At 36.4% G+C, this 11,719-nt stretch overlaps 3 protein-coding genes across 5 annotated transcripts in view; 1 reads left to right on the top strand and 2 right to left on the bottom strand.

Annotated features, from left to right (window-relative positions):
• Positions 1-2,968: 2,968 nt before the first annotated feature.
• On the bottom strand, positions 2,969-5,256 carry LOC145232000 (histone deacetylase complex subunit SAP18-like). Its single transcript, XM_080096483.1, has 3 exons — positions 5,045-5,256; positions 3,900-4,019; positions 2,969-3,417 (listed from the first exon to the last, which is right to left on the bottom strand). Exons 1-3 carry the CDS (start codon positions 5,254-5,256, stop codon positions 3,267-3,269), a joined length of 483 nt encoding a protein of 160 aa, XP_079952609.1. The 3' UTR covers positions 2,969-3,266.
• Positions 5,257-5,272: 16 nt separating this feature from the next.
• LOC145231999 (mitogen-activated protein kinase 14-like) lies at positions 5,273-7,301 on the bottom strand. The gene has a single exon (XM_080096482.1). The coding sequence runs from the start codon at positions 7,130-7,132 to the stop codon at positions 6,029-6,031; it is 1,104 nt and encodes a 367-aa protein (XP_079952608.1). The 5' UTR covers positions 7,133-7,301; the 3' UTR covers positions 5,273-6,028.
• Positions 7,302-10,362: 3,061 nt separating this feature from the next.
• Positions 10,363-11,719, top strand: part of LOC145232331 (uncharacterized) — a 30,332-nt gene continuing 28,975 nt past the window's right edge. For 2 of the 3 annotated variants that reach the window (XM_080096926.1, XM_080096924.1), the window contains exons 1-2: positions 10,544-10,776; positions 11,002-11,193. In XM_080096926.1, coding sequence (XP_079953052.1) covers positions 11,005-11,193 — 189 coding nt within the window. In that variant the 5' untranslated portion in view covers positions 10,544-10,776; positions 11,002-11,004. Of the gene's footprint in view, positions 10,439-10,543; positions 10,777-11,001; positions 11,194-11,719 lie in introns of those variants that run through there. The other variant, XM_080096925.1, reaches the window with a different exon arrangement.

Genomic DNA, 11,719 nt, shown 5'->3' with positions numbered 1-11,719 from the left:
ATGTCAATTAAAAATGTCAATTACAAAAAGTGAAAAGTGTTTTACCAATAAACCTACAAAGTACAAATCAATCAAATACAGATTTGCAACAGGTAACCCAGTAAAACAAGAAACTGCTTACACATAAATCTGATCAATTTCTACTGTATTTTTCAACACAAGTACATTTACCAGATGAACAGATACATGACACATCAAATGTACATGTGTTATATTCACACAATTGACAAATAACAATGCCACTCCTGTAACACAAGCTAATCAAAAAATGACCTCCTGAACTTAAAACAATAGTAAAATATACACAAGCATTCATACATAACTACCAATAGAAACTGGATATCAAATAAGCGTTTCTGGCCACTGAATATAAAAAAACGCAATCACTAACATGTTCTGACAGATCTATAATGTGCACTTCAGCAGCCTGTGTCCGTTGTAACCAAATCAATAATACCACTTCAATGTAATTCGCAGAGCTAATGCGTTTCTCCGCAGCAACGGTAAGGTGAAGGCAACCTGGATATAAACTGTGCTCTCCTCTGTTCTGTAACTGCACGTTCTTGTTCTTGCGAATGCGATGGCTGCGGCCTGCGGGAAACGAAAAGTTCAGTACAAATTGCACCGCCATAAAAACTGCACCGCCATAAAAACGACAGCACTTTCCACACGTTTAACTGTGACGTTGTTTCCGCGACTGCGTTTGGCAGTGGCTACTTTTTATCAACGCATCAACGAATTTGAAGTTTACATTTCCTTGATAGTGCACACTGCACATGATTTTAGAACAGGTATATAATTCCTGTAATTAAACACAGCCACTCACCGTGCGGCGAACTACTAAAATGCCGCAATTAAACGACATCACTAATAAACCCTAATCCTTAATAATGCTACCTTATGAGCCAGTATTGAATTTTAGCGTTCGTCAGTTCGTCTAATGCTGACGGATTCGCCGGCGAAGATGCTAATTATCCTAATCGCTTTATAATGGACCTCAAGAGACTAGAATGACTACCCAAGGTGACTTATGGTCGTAAAAGGTGGCTTCTAGATTAGAAGCTGCTGCTGTTTAAGTTCTGTCTTAATGTTTTTAAAAGATATATCTTTTAAAATTATAATTTTGACCACATAGCCTGCTTTGTAATTTTTACGTATAACCATAGAATACTAAAACCCATCTATAGGGTTTTGGTATTCTATGGTATAACGTGACTGTGAGTCTGTGACACGTTTGGATGGTGTTTAATTAATGACAACGCGAGAGATTTGGCCTTAGTGGCCCAGTTACCGAGCGAGATCCAACTAGCACAACGCCGCAAGCCCGATGGTTATTCGCAGATCGTAAAAAGAAGGCTATCGTCAGCAAGATCACCTGATGATACATATTATTGTCGGCAGACAGAATTACTCGTAGTGAAGAAACGCACATCTTCTGGGGTGGATATGTACGTTTTAATTAATTATTGTTTGTTAATATAAAGTAAGGGATTAGTTGACAATAGTGATAGACGTTACAACCAGGGAGTCGAACCGGAACTGAACCCGAACCCGCGAACCGGTTTGAGCGGTTAATTTCATTGAACCCGAACCGAACCCGAACCGCTAATTACGATTTTCTAAAAACCCGAACCGGAGTTGAACCCTACTTTTTGTTTAGCTTTGGACCCGAACCGAAACTGAACCCGTAAAAAATGCAGTCTGTTAAAAAATTTTCAAAACAGCGCACAGGTGAATACGCGACATAACACTTATAGGGCGTATCAAAAATAACAGTGCACGGTCAAAATTATTTTGGAGCTTGGTAAGGCCAAGTAGATGATGGGTAGAATTAAATTGAAACGAATGAAAATTTGAACCGGTTTAAAAACCGCAAACCGGTTCGGACTGGATAATTTGCCCAAGCCGGAACAAAACCCGAACCCGAAAATATACATTTTTAAAAACCTGAACCGAACCCGAACCCTTAAAAACAAAACGATGTGAACCCGAACCGAAATGGTCAATGAACCGTTTAGAAGGGAACTTCCCGTAACCGCTATTGGGAAAATTTTGTTATTTTTTTGTGTTGCAATACGATATTCCCCAAAAAATACATGGAAAAATAACCGTTTCCCGAAAACCCAAGATTCCTTAATAACTTTGTTTCACTTCTTTTTATATTGTAACGGGGTGTTAATAGGCGCCGGCACGTAGGGGCAAGAGGGGGCACAAAAACAAAGATTTTCGTGTACTAGTACAGTGTGCTTTTTAGCTAAAAAAAATAAATAAGAAAAAAATCTAAAAAATAGTGAATAAATAAGAAAAAAATGTTAACATTAGGTAAATAGGGTTTACCACAAAAGGGATAAATTTGTAATTCGGCTACACGATTCAGCGGATTGGTCTGTAAATTAAACTATTTCGTAAACTGAGTATTATTTTGATTTGTATTAGGCTACATTTTTACCTTTTAAATCTTGACTTAAGCAAGCAAGTCGCTGATTTAAATTATGTGGGCGAAGGGTCGGATTGTCAACAAACTTAGCTATATGTCTGGTGGTCGAGAATTGTTGCCTAAAAGCAATACGAAGTTTTGCAACCGAAACCGAGTGGGTTATTTATAGAAGTTTTTCGTTTACCTTCAACCAGTACAGTATCATGCTAGCATAAGCAACATACGGTTGAAGCCTAAACATCCTTCAGATTTGGCTGAATATTCGTTACAAGCCAGGCCCAAACGAGTTTTGTCACTTTTGTGTTTTTGCATTAATACTTCAGATTCAAACCCATTAAAGGAACCTACTAAACTTTTTCACTTGTTAAAGTCACATTTCAGGTGCTCAAAACAAAAGTGACAAAACTTTTTTATGGGTGTATTAATCAGCTTTGCATCCAGCTTAAAGTGCTACTAGCATGACAATCATTTGAATTTTCAAGTTACAAGCCAGTTCTTGCAATCATCTTATGTAGTGCAACGTAACACATATATTGTCAAAAAATTTATTTGAGCAGAAGTAGCAGCAGTTAGGAAGGTTTCCAAAACTAAAAAAAAGACAAATTTGACAAAACTAGACAAAATACACAATAATTGTCAAGGTTTTAGAAATGCCTTGTCAGGCCACAAAACATTACTTCTGATAAAAACCCATAACAGTTGCACATCAACAAATCAAGGTCATCACTTTCATTGCCCAAGTTTGTCAACCTTCTACTTAACAAAATGTGTTGTCTCCTTGATAACCATTTTCTTTTTATGAAATAGAAATGCCTTTGTATCTTTGATATCAGTACTGCATTTGCATTCGTCTCTGTGGCTCTCTTGGTAGTGTGATGGCAATGTCCATGAAGTCACCAATCTGAAACTTTTGTTGTGCCAATGTAACACTATCGTCTGGGCCCTTACTTCCTCCCATTGTTTGGCCAACATCTTTCAACCTGCATTGTATTGTTTTGAGAAAAAATAGAGACAGTGACTGATTAGGTTGTTAAAACACTTGCAATATATGGTATTTTAAGCAAATGCGAACCTTGAAGCCAAAGTGAACAAAGTCTTCACGAAGTTAAACAAATGATATTGTAAAATGTAAAAGGTTATGAGCTTTTGCAATCAAGTCATTATTTTTTTGAGAAACCACAAACAAGTTTGTAATTTTTTCTTTTTAGGCATCAAGTTTTGCAAAAGTACACCTCATAAAATTGTATATATTAGTTTTAAGTACGTAGACAAATGATTGAAACTCTTTTTTGCTAAGCCCACATGCCATAGTCATTACAAACTAAACTGTCCATTGCTAGGTAGTATGTATGCAATGAGTGGGAGAGGTGTTTCCTGCAAACACATTATGGTAAAAGTACCTTTGGTGAAGAATTAGTGGTCTGAAACTTTTCCAATTTATTTTTAGTGGAAAAATACTAACCTGTATCTTCCAGACCGATCCATAAACACAGTGGCAAATTTGAAAGTTGTTCCTTTTCGTCTTGCATCAGGTCGAACCTCTTTTACTAAGCTTGTTAATTCCTTTAGCGTTGCATCCATCCTAAATATAAAAAAATAATGAAAAATGCTCTAGATTCCACATAGCAGTTGTACATGAAAAGCAATTGTTTCAGGCATTCTAAAAACTCAAAATTTGGAAAGATAACCAATCGTACAACAATGGTCTCAAGTTTTTGCATGTGAACATGCCACCTATTTTCAGTTATTTTATAACTGTAGCTGTATTGTATGCACAACAAATTAAACATTTAAATTTGTAAATATGAGTTTTAATATCACTCTAAAATCATCACTTTATGCAAAATATGGGTCATCACCTTTTGGTTTATAGAGTGCTAACAAATGAGATCAATTAGCCTTTTGAGAACGGATTGATTAACTATCCATACACCAAAATCAACGATAAAATGAAAGCTGATGCAAAACAAACACACTGGAACATTTTTAATATTGGGTGTAAATATTCTATTCTCATTATTAATATAAACTGCAAACAGATATTCTTGCAATTCGAAAGATAGGTGCAGGGGACAAAATATAATAAAAAACTTGCATGTGGCATGTCATGTAATGATTTTTGATTGCAGATTATACTAAGGATTGAAAAGAAAAACAATTCTAAAAGTCTTTTATTTCAGTCCAGTGATGCCCTGTTTGCTAACAAGCAGGTCTGTGGCAAGTACTCATACATATTAATTAAATATGGTTTGGTAAACTTGTTTTAAAGTATTAAATTATTTGAGAAAATGAACTCAATCAGGTAAATGTCATTCAACACCACTAAATGCATCACAAACACAGCATGCCTCTTTCCTGCTTCCCTTTTGAAAAAATATTACTAACACTTTCAAGATCAAGATATTATCCTCACTTTTATATGCAGGTTTTTTTTAAGGTTTGGGTGACCGCTAAGTAGTTTTAAGAGACCGCAAGTGTTTCATTTAAATACCAAAAAATAGCCATATTTGCTTAAATAGCCATTTTGGGAAACCACTGGAAAAATTTGGGGGACCGTTCAAAACACCTTAAAAAAAAACACTGTAGTATATGCCAACAAATTCTTACCATGTATAAATTTGAAGCTCATTGCTTGGTACACTTCCTCTGGTAAACTCCTCCAGTCGGTGATGACGACCGTTGTCAGATACAAAAACCCGTAGCAACAAGGGGCAGGTCTTTTCGCGATCGACAGGCTTCAAGACAGGCACCTTTTCAGGCACTACAGGTGCATCTTGGGCTACGCTTCGCAGACGCTCCTCAGTGGTGGCTTGAGGCATTTTTGCAGCTCTTAAGTCTTAAATGTCATACACATGTAAAAACAAATGCAGTTGCAGCGATGAAAGGCACATGTAAATTAGTTTTCTTTTAAAAATTGTTAGGTTGCTACGGCCACACAAAATACCCAATTACCACCAATGGCAAAACATATTTAGCAATAATATAATACATAAATGAAACAGGTATTTCTGATCATTTAAAATGTAAGCATAATGTTTTTAACAGCGCTAAATCAGTTACTAAGTGCAAAAAGTTTAGATTCCGGATGAGAGTTATGAAGGTCGCATGAAAGAGAAAACATACATAATCACACATGTAAAACAGGGCAATAAAAACTCCTTTCAAACAATGAAAAGGCACACATCTCATAGTTCAAGCATAAGAAACATCTTTCACAAAAGAAAAAAACAAAGAATTTTTACAAGAAACCTTTGTTCATGTAGGCCTGTAGAACACTACTTGCTTGGGATTTAATTAATGCTGAACTTAAGCAAGCAAGCATTACAAATTTCAAGTTACATGATGTGGCAATGCATTTTCACCAAGGCTAGCACATCAGAAACATGAACACAAAACAAGCATATACATTATATACCACATGGTTAATTATTAAAAGATGGAGATAATTGTTACTTCTTTCATATTTGAATGTTTTGGTTACCCAAGCTAAAATATTTGTAGCTGGAAAAAAGTTCATTTGAAGCTATGCTGCAAACATTCGATTTGGGTTAATTTGTGCAAAGCAATTATACAAAAACACAAAGTCCCGAGCTACTCATAGTCTGCAATCAAGTCTGGGCTGAATTTGAAGTTAATCACTTCTTCATAAGCCAGTTTTTTCCATTCTTCAATGGTCAATTCTGCATCTTCGTAGGATTTGTCATACAGTGCTGCACATGGTTCATCCTGGGGGTCATGAAACTTTGCCAAGTACGGGTGAGCAAGTGCTTGTTCTGCTGTTATCCTGTCATCTGTATCAAGAACAAGCATTTTCTCCAAGAGATCAACAGCTTTTGGGTTTGCACCCACAAACACATTGACAAAATCCTGCTTGGGGGAAAATGGCAAGGTCTTGATGAAGTTGCGGGCAGACTGAGAAATGATTTTTTCCAGTAGATCATCTCGAGGTGTGCCGCAAAGCGTCATAATGGCCTTTAATTGGTCAATGTGATCTGTCCCTGGAAACAGAGTCTGGCCTGTCAACAGTTCTGCCATAATACAACCAACAGACCAGATGTCAACGGTTTGGTTGTAATGCATCCAATTCAGCATGATCTCGGGAGCACGATACCATCTCGTGGCAACATAGCCTGTCATTTGATCATCTGTCAACCTTGCTAGACCAAAATCCAGGATCTTCAACTCACAGTCTTCGTTTACTGCAATGTTGCTGGGTTTTAAATCGCGATGGATGATTCCGGCTGAGTGAATGTACTTGAGGCCTCGCAGTACTTGGTAAATAAGGAACTGCACGTGCTCATCAGTGAGTTTCTGTGACTTGATAATCTGATTGAGATCTGCACCCATGAGATGAGTAACTAAATACATGTCAGTGAAATCTGCCAGACTAGATGCTGGCGTAAAGACATCAAGCAGGCCGATTACGTTTTCATGATGCATATGCTTCAACAGTCGCAGTTCTCTGTAAGTGCGTTTGGCATGAACGACAGACTGAAAAGGTCTTGCAAGTTTTTTTACAGCCATTCGAATGCAGAGCTCATGATTCATGACAGAGCACACTGATCCATAAGCACCACATCCAATAGGAATAAGATCAACATATTTTGATGGAACTTCCCAGTCTGTTTTGTTAAGTTCATAATGGTTAAATTTCACTTTTTCCTCAGTTGAAGCCCCTGCCGTTGCCATTGCCATTTTTGTTGACTTTTGGTGACAGAAACAGTTTCATGTAAACAACAATTACATGCGATAACTTGTAGAAAATTTACACAACAGAAGTTTGCAAATCTTTATTAAACCTAAACACCACTTCAGGATGATTCAACCCCTAAAACTATGCTGAACAATAGAAAAATATCAGCATTAAGTTTATATATAAACTAACTGTTTTCAAAATAAGATGTTTTCCGAAATTATTAACAATGCAATAACACATTATAAACTTGAAAAAAATTAAACAGTACTTAAAATCGTAAATCTTTATGTGCACAAAAACATATTTTGGTTCCATTAACAAAAACAGGTTAGTATAGACCAGCGGTTCCCAAACTGGGGTCCGCGGTCCTTTAGGGGTCCATGAGGCAATTTTGGGGGGACCGCGAAGCGGTTGAAGTAATTCTATAATTCTCAGTTTGTGGCACTAAATAAGTTTAAATTAAAGTAGAATTAAAAATCAACTGTCTCCATTGCTAAACAATAGCCTTTATTGCATGCCAACTATCAAAAATGCAATTGTTCGCGCACAATCGTAATGCTTTTTGTCTTGCCTGTGATGTCACAAGCTGTCTTTGGATAATTTTTTGCGCAATTTTGCATAATTAGCTGAAATCCTGCAATCAACTTTCGCTTTTATGAAATACACATTTAGGCTTCCGGGACCGCGAGCACTCGAAATAATGGCAAAGGTTTTGAAAAAAATATAAAAAAGTTTGGGAACCACTGGTATAGACGAACGAACCCAATTATCTTCAAATATATAAAAATATAAATATCAAAAACAAACACTCGCACAAACTGCAAACACGGCTACGGCATATCAGCGAACTAACTAAGGAACAATAAACACTTCGCAGAAACTGCAATAACGGCTACGGCATATCAGCGAACTAACTAAGGAACAATACCTGAAAGTAGGTTTTATTTGTGGAAATCGGTGATGAAATTTCACACATTAAGAACCTGGGAGTTTTAGCGGTGTTTTTTCAGTAATATTTCCAGGCGGAAGCTTCCGCCACAACACATAGATTACAGATTTCATACCTTTGTCAGTCAGCCAGCTGTAGCTAAGAAACAATTACAGTGCGCCAGTCGGTGTGTAAATAGAAATTTCTGCGCAACTCATTTCTACTTTTACGAGGCACAGTAAAGCACGAATTTTGACGTCATTCTAGGAAATTTGTGTCATGCTTTACAAATAAAGATCTGTTTGATAACGTTAAACACTTCTCTATTCATCTATACTTTGGAATTTATGTCAAGAATATTAATTTATGTATCTGACTCAAGTAAAATTAGTTACTAGTTACTATTCGCCTCAAAATGTGCAAAAAATAACTCACTTCTATGATTTTTACATCCGTTTGTTTCTCGTGTTTTGAAAAGAGATTATCAACCTCTTGTACGTTTGGCGCTAAATAAAGTCCAAACAAATTTGATATAACCAAAAATTGTATTACGGTTAAATGTAAGTGTATTCGAATGTAAACGAGAGTTCGACCATTTTGCAACCGAACCCTTGTGGGTCCGCATGTAGAGGGTAGCGAAGCACGTTCGGCTGGCGAGCAAGCTTCTGTATGGCAACACATTTTTAAAATGGTTTCTTTGCACAACTAAATGTATCGAAAAGCCAAAAAGAGAGTCTGATTGTCACTTACGTGATGTAGGTTTGTTTTTCATCAATGTTTTTGTTTGTTCTAACACTGCAGTTCGTTTTGATCGCAAGGTTTTGGGACATTTTTGTCTTGGTTGGATCAAAAAGTATTCGTTGCCTATTTGGTTTAGCTGACTTTTCGCTAAAAGGCCTACACAATTCGTCGTTATGATTAATTGACAATTTTAATATCAATTTATATGTAAACGTTTGAGCCAAAATCGAGTCGCAGTTCACAATCTGATCGTTATGAGATAGCCTGCAACACTTGTAGGCAGTGGTGGGATTCAGCCGGTTCGCACCGGTTCTACAGAACCGTCTCAAGAAATTTTGTGAGATCAGCGAATTCACGAAATTTTATGAGACCGGTTAGCATTACTAGTGACTGTCAATGGACTTCTTGTAACAGAAGCGGCTAAAAATATGACTTTTGAGATAAAACCGGCTGACAAAAGATTTGAATCCCACCATTGCTCGTAGGCCATATAATAAGTTTTGTTTTCCTTGAACTTAAGAGTTTATAAACTATAATAGCTATAGCTATTTATGGGTATAAAAATGAAATTATTGCCAACAAAAATTATATGCCGGAGCTGAGTCAACTTTGTAGTTCAGACGTATAGCAATATATTATCGCAGTAATTGAACTTGATCGAGCTGTGAAGGTTATTGCAAAAAATATAACTTCCGTTCAGCGATCTGAGTGTATAGGCTACAAAACTTGTGATAATAGTATATACACATTAAGTCAAACTAAATCAATCGTAATGCAACATTTTTATGGAATACGTATTTCACCTCAAAGGGTATACGCATAGGCGCCGAGTTTTACAAAAATGCAAGGTGGTGGACATAAAATATGACGTCACTAATGTGTGCAAAACCATAAGAACTCAAATTTAAAGCCAAACAAAATTCCCATAGAATGCAACGTTCGTCAAAATTCGAAAAAAAGATATGTTTGAAATAATAATTAGTTATCATTGATTTAGCAACGTTTGAAAAATGTTTCGTTAAGTTTAACCATTTACAATATTTGCCCTGTACACAACAAAGGCACAACGTTCACTTGTAGACAAGTGTGTTTTGACGTCATAAACAAAGCACTGGTCAAAACAGGTTGCAGTTTTAAGCCACGTTTTGTGGCTGTAAAACCTGCACGTTTGTTTAAAAGCAAAATTGTTCCCAATTTTCTTCAGATTTGACGATATTTCGTACGATACCGCTACAAACTATAACCGAACCGTGCTTTAAAAATCCAAGGTGGCGGCGCCACACCGCCTACTCGGCGCCTATGGTTATACGAGATCTTTTGATTCTTATTCAAATAGAATCTTGCAGTGACTGATTTTAACATAAGCATCCAACCTTTTCAAGGTACCAAAATGTTTTTTTAACTCTTGCTATGTGTTTTTATTAAAAGAGTATGGTTTTTTGTTTCGTAAAAAAGTGATAAACTTTCTATCATCAGAATTCAGAACTTCTCTTGTTTCCAAAACTGCAGGGGTTTGGATTAGAAGACATCGGTTGTTGTTTAAATCTTACGTGAAGCTTCGTTAAACACAAGTGTTCAGTAAGTTCATATCAGGTAAAGTGTTTCCAAGCCATGCACACCGGAAACTATGTATTAGGTACGGAAATAAGCAGAGTGTAGACGTTGCATCCCAGTTTAATTACTTTACAATGTGTTGTATTAATGTGCTTATTTTTATAACTGTCTTGACGAATGCAAATGTTGTTTTGTAATTTAGACCTCCAATCTTTGCAAAAGTATAAAATATAATTTTGTAGTTGTATGGGGGCTGATTTAGAATTCTGCACGTTCATGGATCTACAGTACATCTGTTGAAAGAATGAACAAATGTATTTTTGGACGATTTCAATTGTGGTTTATGAATGAAATACTACTGACAGCTTTGGGCTGCAATTATACATTTGTACACTGAATTATTACAACAACAATCCTATTGTAAGTATTGTATAATAAAAAATACTTCTTTTTAACAGTTTTCGGATGTATTATTTAACTTACAACTAAAATTGTTTGCAACGTTTTTGACACTTTTCAGATGTGTGTGTATTATTTCAATTACAACTAATGTGAAAAGAATCTTTATCAGACTTGCTGAGCCACTCTTTTTCTTTTTAAACACCAATGTTTTAATGCCTTCTAACATTTTCTGTCTTTTTCCAGCCAATGACTGCCATAGCATTTTTTCATTGCCGACCAAACTCCCATCCATTCCAAGATCGCCAGCTTACACTGAAAGAACCAACCAAAATTGGAAGATCTGTTGCTCGATGTAGACCTTCCCCGAACAATGCTGTGTTTGACTGTAAAGTCTTGTCTAGAAACCATGCCTTGCTGTGGTATGAAAATGGAAAGGTAAACATATATATATATATAAGCACTGGCGTAGAGTACGGGGGTGCGGGGGTGCCGCGCACCCCCGGCCTTGACCTTTGTATAACGTCAAAATCGCATCTTTGTTTAAGTTACGTCGGTTTCAAAACGTGTTTCCATCTAAACAAATGCGCTTGCACTCACGCCATTGTTTAAACCAGTGATTCTTAACCGGTGGGAAATTTCCCACTAGTGGGAAACATTAGTGCATGCAGAGGGAAATTGTGCAAAGTTAATTTCACAAAGTTTCACAAGAAGCATAAAAATCCGAAGGCCGTTTGTTACACCACAGACTAGACTAACAGTTTCAATGCCTTTGTCATTGTGTGCAAATAAATGCCTTTCTTATTTTAATTGTGATGCAATAAATGAGTAAGCAGAGAAGACTTTTCGATATTCTACACAATTTTACTCCCTCATGTAAGCACTTTTTAAAATTAAGATTGCAGTAAGCCATTAAGCTCTTGTAGGTCCCGACAAAAACGCTTCACAAAACTATTTCAATCGA

This window comes from Phallusia mammillata, chromosome 6 (genome assembly GCF_965637545.1).
Source record: "Phallusia mammillata chromosome 6, kaPhaMamm4.hap1.1, whole genome shotgun sequence".
NCBI lineage: Eukaryota > Metazoa > Chordata > Ascidiacea > Phlebobranchia > Ascidiidae > Phallusia > Phallusia mammillata.
The sequence above is the reverse complement of the archived record's forward strand: the minus strand, read 5'-3'. Positions and strand labels throughout refer to the sequence as shown.

Coding starts and splice junctions, on each gene's coding strand:
- LOC145232000 (XM_080096483.1), bottom strand. CDS start 5,256: ATGCCTCAAGCCACCACTGAGGAGCGTCTGCGAAGCGTAGCCCAAGAT. Junction 4,020..5,044: donor GAGCTTCAAATTTATACATG/GTAAGAATTTGT, acceptor TTTTATATTTAG/GATGGATGCAACGCTAAAGG. Junction 3,418..3,899: donor GATCGGTCTGGAAGATACAG/GTTAGTATTTTT, acceptor AATACAATGCAG/GTTGAAAGATGTTGGCCAAA.
- LOC145231999 (XM_080096482.1), bottom strand. CDS start 7,132: ATGGCAATGGCAACGGCAGGGGCTTCAACTGAGGAAAAAGTGAAATTT.